The following is a 23036-nucleotide window of genomic DNA, read 5'->3' as shown; positions in this document are numbered from 1 at the left end:
TATGAACAAAGAAAGTCAAGCCAGGATCTGACTCATATTTTAAAAGGGTCTCTTGCTCTAGAGGGTAAAGAATAGACTCTAGAGAGGACCTCAGGAGATCAGTGGAAAAGCAGTCCTTCTGACCTAGTGGATGATGACTTTGCTCTTAACTAGAACAGTAGCAATGGAATCGATGAAACATGACCTTTTAAGATATATTTTGAGTGGAAGTGTGGCAAGATTTGATTATGAATTGGATGTGGACTATGAAAGAAAAGTCAAAGGTAATTCCAGAGCTATTTGACCCAAGAAACTGGGTGAATGACAAATCACTCACACACATAAGGAAGTCACGGAGAAGAGCATATTTTAGAGAAAAAATAGATATTAAAGATTCTGGGTTTGATTTGTTAAATTTTATACACATTTTTATTTCAAAAAAAGTTATCAATTAAGTCTTGTTTTAAGAGAAAGTTTAGAGATAGAGCTATCACTCTGAGGATTCATCAGTATATTAAGGGTATTTATACATGTGCTAGCCGAGATCATTGAGTATTGATAAAGATGTCTGAGGATTGAGCCCTAGAGTCCCTCACTTTTTGGAACAGAAGAAAGAAGGAGGATATGGCCAAAGAAACTACAGGAGACACGAAGAAGTTCAAAAGCCAAGAAAATAATTTTAAGATGGTATATTCTACTGAGTCTAACAAAAGCTGTTAAGAAATTCAGAATAGTGAGGCCTGAGACTGTCCAATGGATATAGCAATGCAGAGATCCTACTGACCACAGTGATGACAATGATCAAGGTTTGACTAAAGATTAAGGTCAAGATCACTCCGGAACTACACTCAAGAGTGTCAGAGCACAAAGTTTTTGCTAAATCTATATTATTCAAAATGACAACTTAAGCAAAAATGGAATATCCTTAAAGATATAAGTGAATAGGGATTAATCAAATTCTGAAGCAATCATCACATGACTGAATTCTTAATTATAATAAATCAAGGCAAATTCTGACAACTAGTTTTATATGTAGAAACAACACAGAATCCATGGGCACAATAGCAGTTATACTATTTTATAGTACATTATAAATTGAAGTTTTAAAAAGATGGTATCTTGTCACCAAAAAGAATCAATATCTTGTTATTGGGAGTATCAAATGTATGCTTTTATGATCAGAAAATAATTAAAACCTTCAGGACCACCATGGTGGTTAAAAATCCACCTTTCAGTGTGGGGTACATGGGTTCACTCTCTGGTCAGGGAACTGAGTTCCCACATGCTTCAGAGCAACCGGGCCCTTGCGTGGTGATTACTGAGCCCCCAGGCCACAACGAGAGGTGTATGCTCTGCAACTAAAGATTCACATGATGCAGCAAAAGATCCTGTGTGCCACAACTAAGATCTACTGCGGCCAAATAAAAGACAATAATTGAAAACCTTATATAATTCAATGGCCAAATATGACATTGTTATTTTAAACAAAATATAGGCAGCAAAGATTGTTTATAAATATATACTATCTCATAATTGCATAGATGCATGTAGATTTTTAAAATATGATATAAGTGAAACTTACCAGCATTACTCTCCCACCCTCTCTTTTTCTGCCCTCTCCCTCCCTTTAAAAAAAACCCCCTACCTCTGTTCTTCACCTTACCACTTCAGAGCTTACTGTTGTCATTGACTCCTCGTCTTTTTAAAAAACCAATACAATATTGTAAAGTTAAATAAAATAAAATTTAAAAATAAATAAATAAATAATATATCCTCAACTAAATATTTATAAAACTTACTAACCCCTAAAACTTAATGTTTCATCGCCTCGCTGTCCCCCTCCTGTATTGCATCCCAATCACAATATTGTTATATTTACCAATAGTGTAATTCCAAGCATAGTAACAGTGAAGCAAGTACATGCTTTTGTCACCAAAGTAATGAGACTAGTTTTAAACTGTCAGTCCTCTGGGTAATTTTTCTAGCTCACATTGCAGTTTTACCTGCAATGTTTAAAGCAGTTACTTTAAAAGCACTAACGGTGTGCCATTTTGAAAATAGTGGAGACGGTGTTTCGGGCCAGCTCTCTTGTTTTTCCTGAATTGAATGTGTGAGTAAGAGAGAAAAGGTTTTGCTGTTATGAATACTTCATCCTAATGAATACAAGTAAGTAAGTAAAATAATATATGTAGGTAACAGTATATATAGCTAGCAATACATGCAGAAATGCAAAGTTCCTTTAAGGAACAGAAGGAGAAGGAGTAACTAGACCTTGATGAACAGTGGTATAAGTAGAATTTAAAGCAGTCAGAATTAGGTGAGCAGAAACAGATTATAAAGGGATAAATAGATCATGAGAAGAGTTTGTATTTTATTTCAAATACAATGAAAAGCCATCAGGGCAATTTTAGGAGGAGACTGACAATGTCTGATTTACATTTTTTAATATATTACTCTGGCTGCTGTTCCATGCAGAATAAAAGGGCAAGAGGAGAAAGGTCAGGAGTCGAATCAGGAGGTTATTGCAATAAGCCATGCAAGAAATTATGATAACTTAGACTAAGGTCGTAAGAGTGAAGCAGGAGGAAAGTAGACTTATTTTAGAGGCAGGGCTGGCAGAATTTCCTGATTGATCAGACATGAAGGGAAGGAAAATGATGATTCTCATATCGGGCTTGGTCAAATGGATGCATAGTGGTGCCATTTATTAAGTAATAACAATAACAATACATTTTTAAAAGGGAAAACCTGGACAAAGAAGAGATTTGAAAGTGAGAAATAAAGAAGTGTGTTTCAGCTAAAAATCAAATTTGCGATGCCTAGTGGATATCTAAGAGAATAAGTCAAATAAACAATAGGCTAAGTGAGTTTACAGTCTAATTAGGAGATCAGAGCTGAAGACACAAGGGGGCAATCACAGGGCTGGTATATAAAACCTTTCTACTACATGAATGGACAAATTTCCAGAAAGGGGAAAGAAGAGAAAACAAGAAGAGATATGAAGGGAGAGATTGCCTGTGACCTGGTGCACTCAGCATATAGAGGTTTAGCTGAAGGAAAAGAATCATCAAGGAGAATAACAAGGAGAGATCAGCTTGATGGGGGGAAAATCAGGTGTGTGAGGGATCAAAGAAAGTAAAAGAGCTAATCAAAAAGAAGCAAATGGTCAGTTGTGTTTAAACTTGCTAAGAAATCAAGTGAGATCAAAGCAAAAAAGTGTCTAACTGTTTAGAGGTCACTGGTGATCTTCTGAAAAATTTCACAATTAAATGAATGATCAATATCCCTTATGTTACCAATTTAGTTACGTACAACAGGCAATGGTTGGGGGGGGCGGACTCTTTTTTTCAGATATAAAATACCCTTAAGATCAAGCACTATGCTATGCTATGCTAAGTCACTTCAGTCGTGTCCGACTCTGTGCAACCCCATAGACAGCAGCCCACCAGGCTCCCCCGTCCCTGGGATTCTCCAGGCAAGAACACTGGAGTGGGCTGCCATTTCCTTCTCCAATGCATGAAAGTGAAAAGTGAAAGTGAAGTCACTCAGTCGTGTCCGACTCTTAGAGACCCCATGGACTGCAGCCTACCAGGCCCCTCCATCCATGGGATGTACCTGTATATAGTTTACTTGGCTCTGAAATGTTTGTGTTTTCTCTTCTATTAATCTTGGGAGGCTACCCCCAAGCAAGGTCATTTAGAAGGAAGATGGAGCAATAGTCATCAAAGGCAATAAAGTCCTTAAAGCCCTTATAGCATCACTTGATCTCCCCTGCTGAGTGCTCCTCACTATGCTCTCCTTCCCCTGTTCTCACTCAGTGCTCTTGACTCACAGCCTGACTCTGATTGTGACCCAGATTGTCAGACAGATCCGAATTGTGTTTGTCCCTGGTCTGAATTTCTGTGTGTTTTGTCTGGATCTCAGTTATCATTTCTTACTCATTCATTTATTTATCCATGTGATAGTTGTTGAATACCTGCTTTGTTTTGGTGCAGTGCGTGGGGTAAAGCAATAAGTAAAATAGACAAGGTCCCTGCCTTTAGGAAGCTCACAGTCTAGCAAGGGAAAATCTTATTTCACTTTCCTTCATTTTTGTTTTTTTGGGATTTTATTGTTGTTGTTTGGTAAGTCCTGGCAGCTCCTTTTGTTTAATGAAATGGTTTTGACATTCTTTTTCCTGATGAAGCCAGACCTATAGGGCAGGAGTAAGGATCTCAGTGGGAGGGTTTCCCTGACACCATCTGTCAATTTCCTACCTACAGTTGGCATTGTTGTCTTTTATAAGGAAGCCTCCATTACATCTTAATTTAGGAAGTAATGAATCAAGCATTTTGACTTAAACTATAGTCATCAGCAACTAACACTTGCAAATACATTAACCAAGTAATTCAAATCAAACTGATTAATTTTTGTTATTAAAATGATTAATTGCTCTATCTAACAGAATGGTCAAAACAATTGATATAGTAGAAATGTCAATGCATAAAGACAGGGTCAGAATGATGACAGCCCCTAGCTCGACAGAAAATAAAATGACTTTACAGTAAAGGGCTTCAGGAAATTTTAGTAATGTCATCCCTTTTAATTTATAAGTGGGTCCACCCATGGAATTTCTAAATGTCACAATTAGGCTAGATTAGAACTCTGTTACGAGTTCTAATAGGTGGTCATTTTACCTAGCTTTTAAAACTGCATTCTATAAATCTAGTATTACCTCACAAAAATTGCCATCTGAGGGAAAGAGTATGAAATCACAAATACAGACACCAATCCATCTAATTATATTTTACAAATATTTGAACTGTTTTGTTGACATTATCTTAAAACCACCCGTTTGAGAAGTTTGATTACTTACATGGAAGTAGCTTGAAATTTCATGGCTACAGAGACTAAACGCAGAAATCGTTGACATTGAGATATGTGAAATTTCTAGCTCTGACATGCAGCATGATTGAAAATCAGAAGTGAGCTATATTTATGGAATGATTTTGATTTTTGAATTACCATGACTATCCCATCTGGATTGCCATCCCTGTCACTGGCCCATGCAGGTAAATTATTAGATTCAGTTTGGAATTTATGAACCCACCAGCATTAAGTGTCCTGTGAACAGTAATTCCTGAATCCTAGAGCAGAACCTCTCAAGCTTTTCTGAGAAAATCAGTATTTTATGTGCATCCAAAATCAGAACAGATTCCAGTATAGCCAAGAAAAAAAAAGGAAAGAGTCAGTCGCTCAGTCCTGTCTGACTCTTTTTGACCCCACGGACTATATAGCCCACCAGGCTCCTCTGTCCATGGAATTCTCTAGGCAACAATGCTTGGGTAGATAGCCATTGACTTCTCCAGGGGATCTTCCTGACCCAGGGATCAAACCCAGGTCTTCCACATTACAGGCAAATTCTTTACTGTCTGAGCCACCAGGGAAGCCCATTTTTTCCTCTGATTTTCCCAAATTGAGAGAAATGACAAAGGAAATTAAGTGCTAATGGAATACTGAATGATTATTTATTGTTATTTCTTCACTAATCAAGTAAACACTTAATAAGTGTTTATTTTAAAATTTAAAATTTAATTTTAAAATAAGTTTATTTAGTATAAGGCATTGGGCTAGGCAGTAGAAATGCAAAAATCATTCAAATCTAGTTCTTACTCTTAAAAAGATCACAGTTTAATATTGTGGGATGTTTATGGAAAATATAAGTAAACAAATTGAAGCTTTTGAATCGTGCTGGAGAAGATACTTGAGAGTCCCTTGGACAGCAAGGAGATCAAACCAGTCAATCCTAAAGGAAGTAAACCCTAAATGTTCATTGAAAGAGCTGTTGCTGAAGCTAAGGTTCCAATACGTGGGCTACCTGATGCGAAAAGCTGACTCACTGGAAAAGATCATGATGCTGGGAAAGACTGAGGCAAAAGGAGGAGGGGGTGATAGGAGATGAGATGATTATATAGTGTCACCAACTCAATGGGCATAAATTTGAGCAAACTCTGGGAGACAGTGAAGGACAGGGCAGCCTGGCATGCTGCAGTCCATGGGGTCGCCAAGTGAGACACAACTTAGCAACTGAAAAACAACAAAGTAAACAAAAGGCAGAGAGGAAGAACATTGGAACAAGATAATTCTTATCTCCATAATAACCCTGGGACTCCTTAGCATCCTGATATTCTGGAGAAACATTCCTGAAAATAAACCCATGCCAATGCCCTTCATGAGCATGATTCTGTTTGCATGAACATATGCCTCTGTCCCTGAATGTCCTCAATTTTCCTAAATAAAACAATAAATTATTAATAAAAATTTTACTGAATAAACTGAAAAAGGAATTTTAGAAATATTTTATGTATTATATAATTTGCCTGTGAAACATAATTCCCCATGACTATGAAGTTAACGGTATTCATATTCATTGTGGCCTTTTTGAAAGATTTTTATTAACTATGTATTTTAATGGCTGGGTTCATTTCAGCAATAAGCAACAATGTATTTTTATAGCAAGGAGAAAAGTACACGGTGTCCTGGTTCTGATTTCAAAGTTTTTCATCCTTACTATTAAGAAGAATGAAAGGTAAAACAGCTTGTCCCATTTTATAATTCTCACTAAAAGACACCCATAGCGACTCCTTTTCCTGGGCTATGTTCAAGACTTGCATGTATTTACTTCAGATCTTCCAAAGGATATGTAACTTAGAAGTTCATTTTAGACGTGTCACTAAAGCTATTTCCACTTATTGATTGCACTGAAAAGATGCCAATTGTGTTTGATCTTTAAAATAAGTTGTAGTGGAGATTTCTTAAGGCGAAAAGGGATGAGATTGTTCTTGTATTTTATTTTATGTTCTGACTCTAATCATCAGAGCAGGAGACCAGAAAAAAAAAAATGGTCCTCACTGTTGTCTGACAATAATTCATACTAGGCAGATTGCATTTAATTGGTATAGCAGAGGTTGCAAGGGTATGTATGTATGTGTGTGGAAAATGGAATTTCAGACATAAATTAAAGAGGAAAAGAAGCCAAAATGAAACCAGTTACCAAAAAGTAAAAACAAAGACGTGTTTTATTTTCCAAAGGTGGTGTGTAGCAGCTATTTTTGCAGATTCTCTTTAGCTTTTTGTCATTACTATATGATAATAAGAAAAAAAAACTAAACAGTGAGAAGAAACTATTTCTACCCTTCCTTTTCTGAAATTCTGTGAACTGTGAAAAAAATCAAATAGCTTTCATGTTTCTATCATTAGATTTCTTTCTTGGGTTATTTTCAGAGACTGGGAGGCTAACTAAAACTATTTATGTTTTCCAAAAATCAGCAGATCGAAGGAAACTGAAGAAGCAACATTTCAGTTACTTAACTTATTCTGTCTCTTGTCCTATTGAAAAGCTATCCTGTTTTCTCGACATAGCATGCAAGCATGCATTGGAGAAGGACATGGCAACCCACTCCAGTATCCTTGCCTAGAGAATCCCAAGGACCGAGGAGCCTGGTGGGCTGCCGTCTATGGAGTCGCACAGAGTCAGACACGACCGAAGTGACTTAGCAGCAGCAGCAGCAGCAGAGTTATTTTAGAAAATAATGAATAACTCAGTTTATACTGTTTGTTTTTCATTTGCTTCTAGATACATTTATTGATGGAGAAAATTCTCTTACCCAAATCACTTTTCAAATTTTCCATTCTTAAACTTTTATAAATCATTTTATTTAAATAATATTAAAATATATGCCCAAATATATTGTCTTATCCACATAAAGAACCCAAGGGTATGAATTATATCTCTTATCAAAATCAAAAGCATTTCTTATTTTTTCACTCCTTGACACAGATGTGAATTGGTGCAACCTCAAAACAGGGTGTTTTCCTCAGTCCTAAATCCAGCCATCCCGAGCTCATCATGTGACCATCCACAGTCTTACTCTCTATCATATAATGCACATTCATGCAAAAAATAAAATAACAAATGTGGATATCAATCCATTTAATTTTACCAATACTGGGAACAGATTCTTTGAGATTCTCTTAGAATGACCCATATGAGAATTACCAAATTACAGCAAACTTTTCCTTTTGAGAGCTAGGTTTATAACTTAAATACTTGACAACATACATGTGGCATAGAGGTCTTAATTCAGTGGGTATTGAAGAAATACATACATACATGGGCTTGCTTACTATACTAAGAAATAGAGAAATATCATAAAGTGTTTTAACATGAACACACAAAGGAAGCTTTGCCAAAGACATACTAGCATTATAAAAATGCCAATTACTAATTGACTAATTGTTAGTTACAAAATGGCCAAGACTCTATTTTCAAAGGGGAAGATATTTTTTTAATCTATATACAGAAAAAATGCACAAATCATAAATGCGCAGCTGAATGAATTACCACAAATTGAACATACCTGTGTAAGCACATTCCAGGTCATGAAACAAATGTTAGTAAAAACTGGAGACTCATTTTGTGTCTCCTATAGTCACTATTCTTAATCTCCAAAAATCCCAAAAAAAACATCTTACTTCTGATTGATTTTGCTAGTTCTGGGAACCCTAGGGAGTTTTTATATTTTGTGTTTTCCCCTCAACAGTATATTGGTAAGATTCATTTATATTATTACAGGCTTTCTCTTAAAAGTTCACTTGTGAGTATTCCACAATTTATTTATCATTCTTCCATTGATGGACGTTTGTTTACAGTTTGGGTATGTTATGAATAGACTGAGTATATAAAACAGTTTTGGTAGGATTATCCACTTGCAATATCAAATCTAATGATCATTATATAGCTTTCATTTTTTAGGCCTTCTTTGATCTTTGTCTACACTGACCTTGCAGATCTTTTTTTGCTTTATTCCTATTTAATCTTTTCATTGTAATATAACCATAATCATTGATTTTATCATATTTTTATTTAAATTTGTGCTGTGAAATATTTATACATGTGAAATATACAAAAGAGTATACTGAATTTCTACTCAACACTTGTCTTCAATAATTATGAATTAATGAATAATTGGGCTTAATAATGAATAATCTGTTTTATATATGTGTGCCTGTGTGTGTTAGTTGTAAAGACTCTTTGCAGCTCCATGGACTGTAGCCCAACAGGCTTCTATGTCCATGGAATTCTCCAGGCAAGAATACTGGAGTAGGTTGCCATTTCCTTCTCCAGGGAATCTCCCTCACCCAGGGATTGAACCCAGGTCTCCTGAATTGCAGGCAGATTCTTTATTGTCTGAGCCACCAGGGGAGCCACGTGAAACCATATATAAACAGCAGGTAAAGAATCTGCCTGCCAATGTAGGAAACCAAGTTTCCATCCCTGAGTCAGGAAGATCCCCTGGAGAAGGAAATGGCAATCCACTCCAGTATTCTTGCCTGGAGAATTCCATGGACAGAGGAACCGGGTGGGCTACAATCTTTGGGGTCGCAAAGAGTTGGACACGACTGAGCAACTATCATTTTCACTTTCAGTCAATCCTAGGGCTTCCCTGGTGGCTCAGTAGTAAAGAATTCACCTGCCAATGCAGGACACAGGGCTTCAATCCCTGAGTTGGGAAGATCCCCTGAAGAAGGAAATGGCAACCCACTCCAGTATTTTTCTCTGGAAAATCCCATGGACAGAGGAGCCTGGCAAGCTACAGTTCAAGGGGTTGCAAAAGAATCAGACACGACTTAGTGACTGAACAACAAAAACAAGCAATCGTAGTACTATTTTGAAGAAAATCTCTGTCATCATATAATTTTCATCCAAAATATTTCATAATAAGTTTCTAAGTAAGTGAAAGTTGCCCAGTCATGTCTGAGTTTTTGTGACCCCATGGACTGTATGTCCATAGGATTCTCCAGGCCAAAATACTCGAGTAGCCTTTCCCTCTCCAGGGGATCTTCCCAACCCAGGATCGAACCCAGGTCTCCTGCATTTCTGGCAGATTCTTTACCAACTGAGCTATCAGGAAAGCCCCAATGAGTCTCTAAACACAAGCTTTAAAGAACTGTCATTTTTCTGTATCCTGAAGTCAGGCAGATTAGAGAATACACTCAGTTAAAATTCAGCAAGCTCAAAAATCCCACCCATTGCAACTTTTTTAAGAGTAGATTGCTCTTGGTCACTGCTTACATTTTTATCAAATGCCACAGTATTTATCCCCAGGCAAAATTTGTTTACCATTTCGCCAAAAATATGAAAAGTTTATACTTGGATTTCTGTCATTCTCTTACTTTTTAAATTGCCTCCTTATGTTTCCAACTGCTTTTTCTTGCACTAAACTCTACCATTTGCTACTCCAGCTAGTTAACTCCTGGCATCATGCTCATATTCTCAAACAAAACATTCACAAACTTACCTGTCATAGTTGTAACTTGTCAAGAGTAAACTCTCCTTCAGATTCTGTCTGCTTTTGGATACTTGCCAAGACTTTTAAAATTCTCACCTAGGGCAGGATTTGCATTTCCACTTTACAAAGCATTTCCACTTTCTAGCATTGTCTTTTTAATATCTCTGAGATCAGTGGTATTATTTTCTTTCAATAATTTCAATTCTTGCATGCTGATGTCCTCTCCTTCTCTATTTTGATGACTCTTGATCAAAGGAGATTTACAAATTCTTTGGCCTTTTCAAAGAATTAACTTTGGCTCTATTCCTATATTTTGTTTCTCAATTCATTAAGTCCTGCTGCCATCTCTATTATACCCTTCTTTCTAGTTTATTTGGGCTTAAAATGTACTGTTTTTCAAACTCCATAAGATGGTTTTATCATTGATTTTTTGGCTTTTTGCCTTTTCTAATATATGCATTTAAAACTATACATTTCCAAAACTACATTTCTAGCACCTTATATGTGGTTAACTATATAATATACTTCAGTACACAATACTTTTTTAAAAAAAATTAATACAGTTCTACCTATATTAACTTTCATACTGTAACTTTTCTTTTTTCATTTAACTAGTATGTATTTAGGGACTCTTATGTTTACCCCTCATCAGACAAAACATTTAAAGACCTTGACTATGAGGTACCATTTCACACCAGTCAGAATGGCTGCGATCCAAAAGTCTACAAATAATAAATGCTGGAGAGGGTGTGGAGAAAAGGGAACTCTCCTACACTGTTGGTGGGAATGCAAACTAGTACAGCCACTATGGAGAACAGTGTGGAGATTCCTTAAAAAACTGGAAATAGAACTGCCTTATGATCCAGCAATCCCACTGCTGGGCATACACACTGAGGAAACCAGAAGGGAAAGAGACACGTGTACCCCAATGTTCATCGCAGCACTGTTTATAATAGCCAAGACATGGAAGCAACCTAGATGTCCATCAGCAGATGAATGGATAAGAAAGCTGTGGTACATATACACAATGGAGTATTACTCAGCCATTAAAAAGAATACATTTGAATCAGTTCTAATGAGGTGGATGAAACTGGAGCCTATTATACAGAGTGAAGTAAGCCAGAAGGAAAAACATAAATACAGTATACTAATGCATATATATGGAATTTAGAAAGATGGTAACAATAACCCGGTGTACAAGACAGCAAAAGAGACACTGATGTATAGAACAGTCTTATGGACTCTGTGGGAGAGGGAGAGGGTGGGAAGATTTGGGAGAATGGCAATGAAACATGTAAAATATCATGTAGGAAACGAGTTGCCAGTCCAGGTTTGATGCACGATGCTGGATGCTTGGGGCTGGTGCACTGGGACGGCCCAGAGGGATGGTATGGGGAGGGAGGAGGGAGGAGGGTTCGGGATGGGGAACACATGTATACCTGTGGTGGATTCATTTTGATATTTGGCAAAACTAATACAATTATGTAAAGTTTAAAAATAAAATAAAATTAGAAAAAAACAAAAAACGTAAAAATAAATAATACTCCCATAATATTTTCTGTTTAATATATTGTATTTTAGAACACTTGAGTAAATAAAATGAAGAAGGGAAGGGAACTAACATTTGTAAAAGACTTACACTGAACTACACATATTAAGAACAAATTCAATTATATTTGAAACCAGTTTTTAAGTGTAATTTTTAGATAGCGGTGACAGTTTATAGAGAAAATAAATGCAATTTATTCAGTAAATTATATCCATCCTTATGTTCCTGCTGCATTTCATACTTCCTCACCGCAGAGCCTCTAATCACTGTTGAACTGTCTAATAAATATTAAAAATCTTAACTACACATTGTTTATTTATCTTATTTGATTCATTAAATTGTATCCTTTATAGTAAAATTACCTCTGGGCACAAAGCGGCTAATTGTGCATGCAATCTAATAATGCTGACTGCCAGTGTATTTCAAAGTATTGATTGTGAATAGCCAATTTAATAACTATACCTAGTGCTAAACTCAGGAGATTAGGAAACTGGAGATCAACTAAATAGAGGCAAGCAGAGACTCTTCTGACCGAAACAAATTCATTATCCATGGGAAATGTGCTCCCTATATATAGAATTTCTGAAACTCAATAGAAACACTTGGATGAACTTAGGTGTTGCATAAAGTGAAAGCCGTTCAGTCATGTCCAACTCTTTGCAACCCCATGGACTATACAGTCCCAGGAATTGTCCAGGCCAGAATACTAGAGTGAGTAGCCTTTCCCTTCTTCAAGGGATCTCCCCAACCCAGGGATGGAACCCAGGTCTCCCGCATTGCAGGTGGATCCTTTACCAGATGAGCCACAGGGAAGCCCAAGAATACTGGCGTGCATGCTTAGTCACTCAATGGTGTCTGACTCTTGTGACCCCATGGATCCTAGGCTCCTCTGTCCATGGGATTCTCCAGGCAAGAATACTGGAGTGGCTTGCCATTTCCTCTTCCAGGGGATCTTCCCGACCCAGGAATTGAACTGTGGTCTTCTACATTGCAGGCAGATTCTTTACCAACTGTGCTATCAGGGAATTTCTGAAACTCAATAGAAATACATGGCTGAACTTAGGTGTTACATAAGAGGAACGTAAAAGGAACTTAAGCATTATTTGGGAAAATAGTATAGTGTTTAAAGTGTATCTGAAGGTGAAGAATCAGTAGAGAAAGCAGGGTAGTAATGAAGTGTCTGCCTTCTAACTGTCAGTTTAGTCACAATTTTTGAATTTAGGAATGGCTGTGAATTGAATGGAAACATGTAAAATCACCTTTTCTTAATCTCCCTTAAAGTAACCATGAAACCATGAGAAAAGAGAGAGCCTTCTTTGCAATCATAATGAGGAGTATGAAACAAGAATTTTAGTAGGATTTTCTAAGGTTTTCTTTCCTTTCATCTTCGTGCAATGACCCATCTTCAAAATTCCATTTTCTAGATTCAAGCAAGCAACAAAATAGCCTCTGGCCTCCTTCTCCTTTATCTTTTTCTTCAATGAAAAAACTGTAGTCACGAACATGAAACTTTGTCTCTCATCTCAAGCTTCTGAAAATTCTTTTGTGTTGTGTGGAGAATATGAGCGGAGGCTTGTACTAGCACAAAGTTTGGCCTCTATCTCACAGCATCAGCCACTGGGCTTGGATACACAGTCTAGAGATGAATATATCCCCATGCAAATGTAGAGCACCATTAAAAACAGTTTAAATCCTAGAATGATTAAACAAAAGAAACACTTTTCAAAAAGGAAGGAAATGATAGGAGAAAAATCTTTGGAATAAGAAAACAAATGATAAGGCTCAGTATTAATTCCTTTCCCATAAGAGATTTTCTTATAAATAAGAAGATAATTTTTAAACATAGTTTCTAGATATCAATGAGAGAAAATAAAATATTTCTTCTATCAATATGTTAAAAGAACAATGCTGGTTATTAAAGAGAATTCAATAAAATCAAAATCAAAGTAATTAAAATAAAATATTCATTAGGAACAATCAAGCAAATTTGATATCGCTAATTATTTAGACCAATGCTTTGGAGTACAAGCTTGAGAAGTAAACCCAGAATGCAAAGTACATGAATAAGGAAATTTTACTATAAGGTAAGAGAGAAGAAGGCAGATGTAAAGAACAAAAGAAGTTTGGTCCATGAAACCAAATAGATATCTGCCAAGAAGATAGAATAGATGGAGCAAAATCAGTGACAATAGTAACAATAAAAATCCAAAGTAAACAGCAATCCAAAAACAAAGTAACTGAAAAAATATCCCTACCTTAAAGTAGAGAATGCCCACAGAGTTTCTTGTCACACCTATAACTAGCCTGTCACCAAAGTCTGCTGGCTTTATCTTCTAAAGATCTCTCTACTGCATATCCGTCCCCATGTCCATAGCTATCATGCTAATCCAGGCCATCCTCATTTCTTACCAGACTCAAGCATCACCTCCTAACTGCTCTCCTGTTTCTACTTCAGCCCCTTTCTAAACTGTCTTCATATTACAACCATTTATTCACCAAGATAAATCATACAGTGCTCCTCAATGCCAATGTGAAGCAAGCAATTAAACAGATAAATAATAGTTTCATATAGTGATTCATATAGGCATCCCTGGTGGCTCAGATGATAAAGCATCTGCCTACAATGCCGGAGACCTGGGTTCAATCCCTGGGTTGGGAAGATCTCCTGGAGAAAGGAAAGGCCACCCACTCCAGTAGTCTTGCCTGGAAAATCCCATGGATGGAGGAATCTGGTAGGCTATGGTCCATGGGTCACAAAGAGTCAGACATGACTGAGCGACTTCACTTTCCTTTTCCTTTCATTTAGTGATAATTATAAGTGATAATAATAATCATAATAAAACTCAGAGTAATATCAAATAGAGTGACTAAGGGAGGGAAAGTTTCTTTAAGGAAGTGACAAAGGGAAGCTTTGCAGTTTAGCTAAAACTTGGATGAAAAGGAGATGGCCATTTGGAGAAAGAAATGTAAAAAGAGCTTCTGGGTAAAAGACACTAGAAGTTCAAAGGCTATAAATCAAGAATGTGACTCAATGTTTGAGGCTGTTTTGCTGGAAGGTGGTGAACACAGTGATGTGAGATATAAGATGAAGTTGGAGAAGTACACAGCGATCTTGTTGGGTAAGCTGTGGTGAGCAGTCTGCAAGTTACTCTAAGTGCAATATGGAGAGTTTTGGACAAACGAGTGACCTAATTTATATGCTGAAAAAAACAAAGCAAAAAATGTTTGACTGCTGCATGTATCTTTTCAAAACAAAAATTTGATACGTGTACATGTCACTCTCACCCCTGCTTAAGATCCTTCAATGTGTTGGCATTGCTCCAAACTGTTTAATCCAGCCAGTGCTAAGATTAGGCTCCGTCCTTTGCCTCTAGGATCAAATGGAGCCACATGCACCCTCAGACTTCACGTTGGCCTAAGTGGAGTTTTTTTCAGGTTCACACGTTCTCCACTCACCTCTCCACGTTTGCACGTACCGGTCCTCTGCCTTCCTTACTGATGCTTTCTCTGACCAGCCTCCCTCCACTGAGTCCTAGCCCACACTGTAGAACTCTAGCAATATGCAGCTTGACTGAACCACAATTGTACATTTGTGTGGTTTTTCATTCAATAACTTTGTTGGCTACTATTTTTTTCCAATTAAGAAACTTTTTGAATCCACAGAAAAATTAAGCAGAAAAAAGGGTTCTCATGTACCCACTGTCTTCACCCACTGAACCTTAACTCCTCCATGATCAACATCCCCCTCAGAGAACGACATTTGCTCCAGTCGATGAGCCTACAGTGACACATCATTACCAGTCAAAATCCAGTGTTTAAATTAGCATTCACTCTTTGCAGCAACATGGAGGACCTGGAGATTATCATACTAAGTGAAGTAAGGCAGAAAGAGGACAAATACCATATGATATAACTTATATGTGTAATCTAAAATATGACACAAATTAACCTATTTACAAAACAAAATCAGAATCAAAAACAGAGATCAGATTGGTGGTTGCCAAAGGGAAGGGGGTTGGGGAATGAATACAGTGGGAGGTAGGGTTAGAAAATATAAGCTTTTAAACATAGAATGGATAAATAAGAATGTCTTACTGTATAGCACAGTGAACCATAGTCAATATCCTATGATAAACCATAAGGGAAAAGAACATAAAAAAGAATGTATATAACTGAATCACTTTGCTGTACAGTAGTAATTAACACAACATTATAAGTCAACTATACTTCAATAAAAATAAAACAAATGAGGAGTCACTGTTGATGTCTACATTCTAAGTCTTCTGACAAAATGTATCTACCATTGTAAATTGTACATAATAGTTTCACAGTCCTAAAATTCCTCTGTGTTCTGCCTGTGTCTTTTTGGACTCACCATTAATCCCCAGTTGCCTGCAGGCACAGTGCTTGGTAAATAATGCATATTCAAAAAAACTTTTGAATGAATAATTTAATAGTTTTGAAAAACTCAAAGTATGGTAAAATATTTACATTTCACTATGCATTTTGATTATTTAAAAAAAAAATCTAACCTTACTAGAGAATAAATTACTTGCAATGGTGCAAAAATTTTTGCAATTTAAATAACATCAGATAATAGAGCTGTTTATTAAATTCAGGAAATACACTATTGAATGAGCAGTGACCACTGAGTGCAATTTAAGTTATAAAACAAGGGAATACAGCAGGTAAGAATTATGCTTTTAAAAACTAACAGGTAACAAAAATCAGATAGGAAGAATCCTTCAATGATTGTAAATGTGACTAAATAAAAACTGGGAAATAGGGGGAAGTCTGTGGCTCATCCAGTAATCTTTGACTACATACAGCAGCAGTGGTAGATTTAAATCCTATAACTTCATGTAAGGAAACTAGATTGTGTATGACATGAATATCTTAGAATTATCATATCAGATAACTGAGTATGTTATCTGCATAGTTAAAATTATCATTATCCTACTACTACTACTACTACTAAGTTGCTGGAGAATCAATTTTGGAAAAAATGGGTTATCTACTAAGAAAAGCATCCTGCAGATTTAAGTTCAAATTTACACTCTTAAAGCTATTGGCTGACTCAGAATTCATGCTTCCTGCCTGCCACTATTTATATTACACATAAGTAAACATAATTTTGAGGAATGAAGTCAGAAAATAAAACAATGTGAAGGATAGCAAGAAAAAAGAAAACAGACTTACAAGTTACAAAAATCAGAAATATTAAACCACCAAGAAACAAAATAGTTTAAGTAGTTGAATGACAATAGGGGAGCTGTCTGAAAACAATTCATAAAACTGAAGTAAGTAGTATTTTAGCTGCTTTATAAATAAGGATATAGAGATTCAGTGGTTAAGTAACTTGTCCCATTATATGAAACTTATAGATTTCAAAAATATGATTAAAATGTAGGCCTCTGAATCCACAACCATGATATATGTAGAGCTGGCAACATTACAGTGTATTTGGCAAAACTAATACAATTATGTAAGGTTTAAAAATAAAATAAAATTAATTAAAAAAAAAAAAGAAAATTAGTACAAACTATTTGAAAATCAAGTGTAGCACTTTTGTTTCAGAAGTATAAAAATTTCAATAATTTTGGATCCTATAATCTCCTGTGTAGGATTCTGTTCTGGGGAATTACTCCAATATGTTGGAAACAATATACATGAACAAAGAACATACTCATGTCAACATTTTAAGTAAGAGAACAAATTTGGAAGCTACCCAAATGTTCCACAAAAGAACAATGGTTAAATGGTATTTGGTACACAAGGGATATGATAAATTATTACTATCAAAATGGGAAAATATTCATATGTGACTATAAGTACGTGATTTATTAGCTATATGTAATAAAAATACTAGAAGGGTATAATAATGTAATGTAATAAAAACACACCCATGAAAACCCCAATTGTGTGAAAGTGATAAAATAGCAGGTTATCTATGCTTCTAGTTTCAGATATTTGTGTCTTTTAAAATGTTTTAAACTTCATTTCAAGTGATCTCATAGAGAGTTCAAAATTTATATGTTGATGAAATTTATCATCATGATAGAATTGAATCATGGAGAAATAAATTGAATAAAGAGGAAGTTTCAACTTTAAAAGGTATAGTGTGACTTATGAATACTATATTACCTCAATTCCAAGTTAAGAATCACTAGATAAGCATGATATTAAACTCCATATGTTTTTCTGCTTTTCTGATTTATCCTCTCCTCCACCAAAAACGTAGGAAATAAAATTATTATTTCTCTGTAAAGGTAATAACTCTTCCAGCTCTTTTTTCTTTTTCAAAATTCCAGAAAGAGAAATAATGCCTTTTTAAAAAAATTTTAGATTTATGACAGGTTTTATCTGGTACAGCTAGAATTTATATTTTTTCAAAATCTGTCACTTAAGAACATAATATCTTTTATTTAGGATGTTTAATTTCATGGTGATTCATCAGCATATTAAACATTCAATATTTAGAAGTCCAGACTTTGTATTGGAATCTGTGTTTGTATAGAAATCTGTAATCTGTTGAATTTAATCACACTAAACTCTCTCAAATATATATATTTAACTAACTTAAAATAATCCAGCCAATTAAAGAAAGTTGAAACAGAGATCTGAAAATCAGATACATCATTGGGAAGGAGAAAGATACACATTTGTTCATCCAACAACATGTCATTCAATTTTGTAGTCTGAAAATAGCTTAGATTTCTTCAGTTAAAAGTATGCTGAAAATGAAACAAGATAAGTTAGCTCTTGGAATTAGGAATAATGGGGCAAACATAATACAGAAGTCAGGGTTAGAGCATTTCAGCTTAATCAAACAAATTTCTGAAGTTCATTCATTCAGCTGTATGCCAGTTCAAATCTGTGAAAAGACAAGGATGACAAACAGGAATTTGATTATGATTATCTTACTATGTGAGTACGTGGTTAGTTGCTTTAGTCGTGTCTGACTCTTTGCGACCCTGTGGACTGTAGCCTGCAATGCTTCTCAGTCCATGGGATTCTTCAGGTAAGAGTACTGGAGTATGTTGCCAAGCCATCCTCCAGGGGATCTTCCCAACCTAAGGCTTGAAACTGTGTCTCCTGCATTACAGATGGATTGCTTACCACTGAGCCACTGGGGAAGTCCCTTATTAACTATATACACTTTTTTCCCCAAGAGCTGTGTAGGTGTGTCAGACAGTGTTTAATTGCAAAGAATTAAACTACTCTAGCTTAAATAGGAAGTATTTTATTATAAGTATTAAACTGTTTACAAAATTATTGAATTAAATTAACAGACTCCATGATCTTTGAAAAATGACTATTAAAGCTAATCAGTGGACCAAGACACAGAGGAAGACACTGATGTCTACTAAAACCAGTAAATCTCCAGCCCTAGTCCCACACTCCACTGCCCTGGTTTGTTTGGAAGTCATCACAAACAGGACAGCTCCACATTCAAGAAGACTTTGTGATCTGGAAGCCTCTGATGTTACTGCCAGTTCCGGAATTCCACCATGTTACTATAATTTGCACCAACAAAATGGTTTTCTTGTGTGTGGCTTCTTAACTCCCATAAAGCTAATGCTTGGACAATGAGCCATTCAGTTTTGCTGCCACAGTCAGAGGGTGAAGGGGAAAGGAAAAATAATGTCTCTGTTACTATACTTGTAGGCAAAAAACAAATCAAAAGGAAAAAAAAAAAAATAAAACACCAGAATTGGTGGAAGTTCAATCTATATCTCCCCAATCTATATCTCACTTTTACTTTCAAATACCAGGCATATGCATCTGTATGCATATGTATATGCTATACCTAAAATATATTCAGAGCCCTAACTGCAAGGGAGCCTTGGAAATATGGTGTTTATTTTTTCATCTCTTCAGTCCAGGAAGACACACTAGAATGAGGGTGAAATGGATGTTGAAAACTAAAGTACTAGATCCTTTTCATTACTCAGTATCCATACACATTCTTCTACCCATTCAACAGTTCCCTGAAAGTAACAATTGTCAGTGGAAATGTTCCATACTGACATTGTGCAAATATTTCTTAAACAAATGAAAATGTACTCACCATCTCCTTAAAATGGAGAGCCAAGAAAATTCCTTTAGTCAACCTGTCTGTCTCCTCTAACAGGCTACAATAGAAAGTTACCTATGCACAATACTCTTTCACAAGAAAGGAAGGGACCCAGGCTATTTAATTTTTAGATATGAAACAATATAAAGAAGAAAATATGGCTGTTACAGTCTTCATGTCATAAGGCTGCAGTTATAATTTCTAACTTTCCTCCTCCTCTGGACATTTTTTACTCCCTCTGCCTTCAGCCAGCATCTAGGCTGGAAGAGGGTTGGGAAAGGGATTCCAGTCCTTTTTTTTCCTGGAAGAGAGCAGCCTCTGGTACCTCCCAATGGACTCAAGGAAGTGGGTGTCCAAGGTATAATCCAGAATATATCAAGTATCAAACAAATTCCTCACTGCCCGAATTTTGTACCAGAATCTGGAACTGTGATGTTTGACTTTCTAGCCTATAGACAAAGCACTTGAAGGAGGTGCAATGGTTGCAGAAATATACTTCTTTCACCACAGTAATTAACTGGAAAAGGAACTATTACTCTTCCTTTATTTTTACCAAGATAAAGAAGTAGGGGTGGGGGGAGGGAAACTACCCTGTTATGCCTTCATGTATAATTAAGTTCTAATGTACAAATAGGGTTAAGCATTAGATATACACAGATGATTGCTGAATCTCTTAAAGTGATCAAGTTTGGTATGAGACCAGCCACCAAGAGTGTATAACCAGGAAAGATCATCTCAATGCACAAAGTGCGCTTTGACAAAGAGCTATTCCCTTCTGCCACCCTCCCAAATCCTAGTAATGTTATTTTTATGTATTTCAGTTCAGTTCAGTTCAGTCGCTCAGTCATGTCCAACTCTTTGCGACCTCATGAATCGCAGCACACCAGGCCTCCCTGTCCATCACCAACTCCTGGAGTTCACCCAAATTCATGTGCATCGAGTCAGTGATGCCAACCAACCATCTCATCCTCTGTCATCCCCTTCTCCTCCTGCCCCCAATCCCTCCCAGCATCAGAGTCTTTTCCAATGAGTCAGCTCTTCGCATGAGGTGGCCACAGTACTGAAGTTTCAGCTTCAGCATCAGTCCTTCCAATGAACACCCAGGACTGATCTCCTTTAGGATGGACTGATTGGATCTCCTTGCAGTCCAAGATACCGTTCCAAATTATCATGAGTGTTCTCTCACCTCTTCTCTTTTAAACTCATCCAGCTGTGTGATTCACCTCTGTGTGGGGCTGAGGAGGAAATATTCCTCATGTCTCTTTCTTAAATAATTAATTAAAAGCTAGATGGCTTTGAATGGGAAATGGTCCCAATGATGTATGAGAAAGGAACTTCTTCAACTTCATGAATAACTTTTCATGCTACTAGGCTACAAGGTAGCACCTTTCAACTGCTTTGCCGAGTACTGTTAAGGTGCTATGGTTTACACAGATGCAAATCAGGCAGCAGTTAAGACTGAGATTGGCTTCATTAGTAGAACCTATTCGTTGGGTGATACAGGAATGATTTCCCAGAGGTGGGTTTGAGAAACATCCAAGGGGTAAAAAAAAAAGTTCAACGGGGGAAACTTTAAAATTAATCCGTTGTGTGATAATTTGTTGACAGATTGGTTATCGGAAAGACATGGAACAAGAAGATGCAGCAGAAACCGTCAAAACGAGGGGGAACGAGTCATCCATCATCCTGACAGGGTTAGAAGGAAATACGTTATATCACTTCACAGTGAGGGCTTATAATGGAGCCGGATATGGGCCACCCAGCAGTGAAGTGAGTGCAGCCACCAAGAAATCCCGTAAGTGACCTGGGCTTTGTGTTTGTCTCAGACAAAAGAGAAACATCTTTTAACATTTCTGAAAGCCACATGAGGTACATAATAAAATGAGTTGAAGAGGAGTTTTGATTCCTAGTCTCGCTTCAATGCTTAGATCTGAATTCTAAAACTAGCTCAGAAAATTTTGCATTCACAGTAGATAAAGGTTATCTTCCTGTGCAACAAGGCTAAGCGATTTTTGACACAGAAGGGAGATAAAAGGATTTGGGTTCAAAAGCTCAGCAGAGTAGCTATTAAAGTGATACTCCTGGAGCAAAACCCTCCTTATCTGATTCTCACTGGAAGGAAGCCTATGGTGCCAGCCAACTACTAAACACAAAAAAAGATTGAAATACTCACAAGAATTTAAGTGAATAAAGGTATTTAAGATATCTCTTGCACTCACTTTTCTTTTCATTTTGCAGCCCCCAGTCAAGCACCTAACAACCTCAGGTGGGAGCAACAGGGCTCTCAGCTTTCCCTGGGCTGGGACCCTGTCAGACCATTAGCCAACGAGTCTGAAGTCATGGGCTACAAGGTCAGTGTGTGTTCACTCTGTTTGATAGACATGCATCTCAAAAATTGCTATTGTGAGGATGTGCAATTAAAAAGGCATGAAAAGACCTATTAACATAGCTGTTTTTTTCCCCTCAAACATTGTTCTACCTATATTCTAGAAACTGCCTTCATACACTGGGGAAGTCAAGGCAATCAAAATCAGTTTCAGCTACACAAGGCATAGGAAACAAATGGGTAGAAAAGACAACAATTTGAACACAGGGTGAAGATGGTTCCATGATGCACTGTCAGGATAGGCATAACTTTGACAGAGAGTCTTGGCATTCTCTCCCCAAAGACAAACTGTCCTGGCAGATGGAAAAGACTGGACCACTTAGTTTGAGTAGAAAGACTTTCCATTAGCAAAGAAACACAAAAAGAAAAAAATGCTAGGGTCAGCACAGGGGATATGAGAGAGACCAGGGAGAGAGACAGCTGGCTCCAAAATAGATGCAACATTTCACATAAGTCATCCTGCTATGTGCCAGCAAGAGATGTGAAAATATAAAAATGTTTAGAACAACTTTGTCTCTGATTTTAAGTAATATGTGATCTAGGTATTGAATTAGCTGAACTTCAAATTCTTCTTCCATAATATTGGATTCTATTTCTTAAACTCATACAGAATCATTAATGGTTATTATTTATAACAGAATTTTTAAATATTTCAATGATTATCTTTAGACTGAAAAGCATTATTTAGGTGGCTGTTCAATTATCTGAGATGGT

At 36.5% G+C, this 23036-nt stretch overlaps 1 protein-coding gene across 1 annotated transcript in view; it reads left to right on the top strand.

Annotated features, from left to right (window-relative positions):
- Positions 1–23036, top strand: part of CNTN5 (contactin 5) — a 1670765-nt gene that overhangs the window by 1624432 nt on the left and 23297 nt on the right. Inside the window, exons 22-23 of the mRNA NM_001102211.2 lie at positions 21545–21731; positions 22175–22287. Coding sequence (NP_001095681.2) covers positions 21545–21731; positions 22175–22287 — 300 coding nt within the window. The remainder of the gene's footprint in view (positions 1–21544; positions 21732–22174; positions 22288–23036) is intronic.

Source organism: Bos taurus, chromosome 15 (assembly GCF_002263795.3).
Source record: "Bos taurus isolate L1 Dominette 01449 registration number 42190680 breed Hereford chromosome 15, ARS-UCD2.0, whole genome shotgun sequence".
NCBI classification, from domain to species: domain Eukaryota; kingdom Metazoa; phylum Chordata; class Mammalia; order Artiodactyla; family Bovidae; genus Bos; species Bos taurus.
This window is presented reverse-complemented; position numbering and strand designations above follow the sequence as displayed.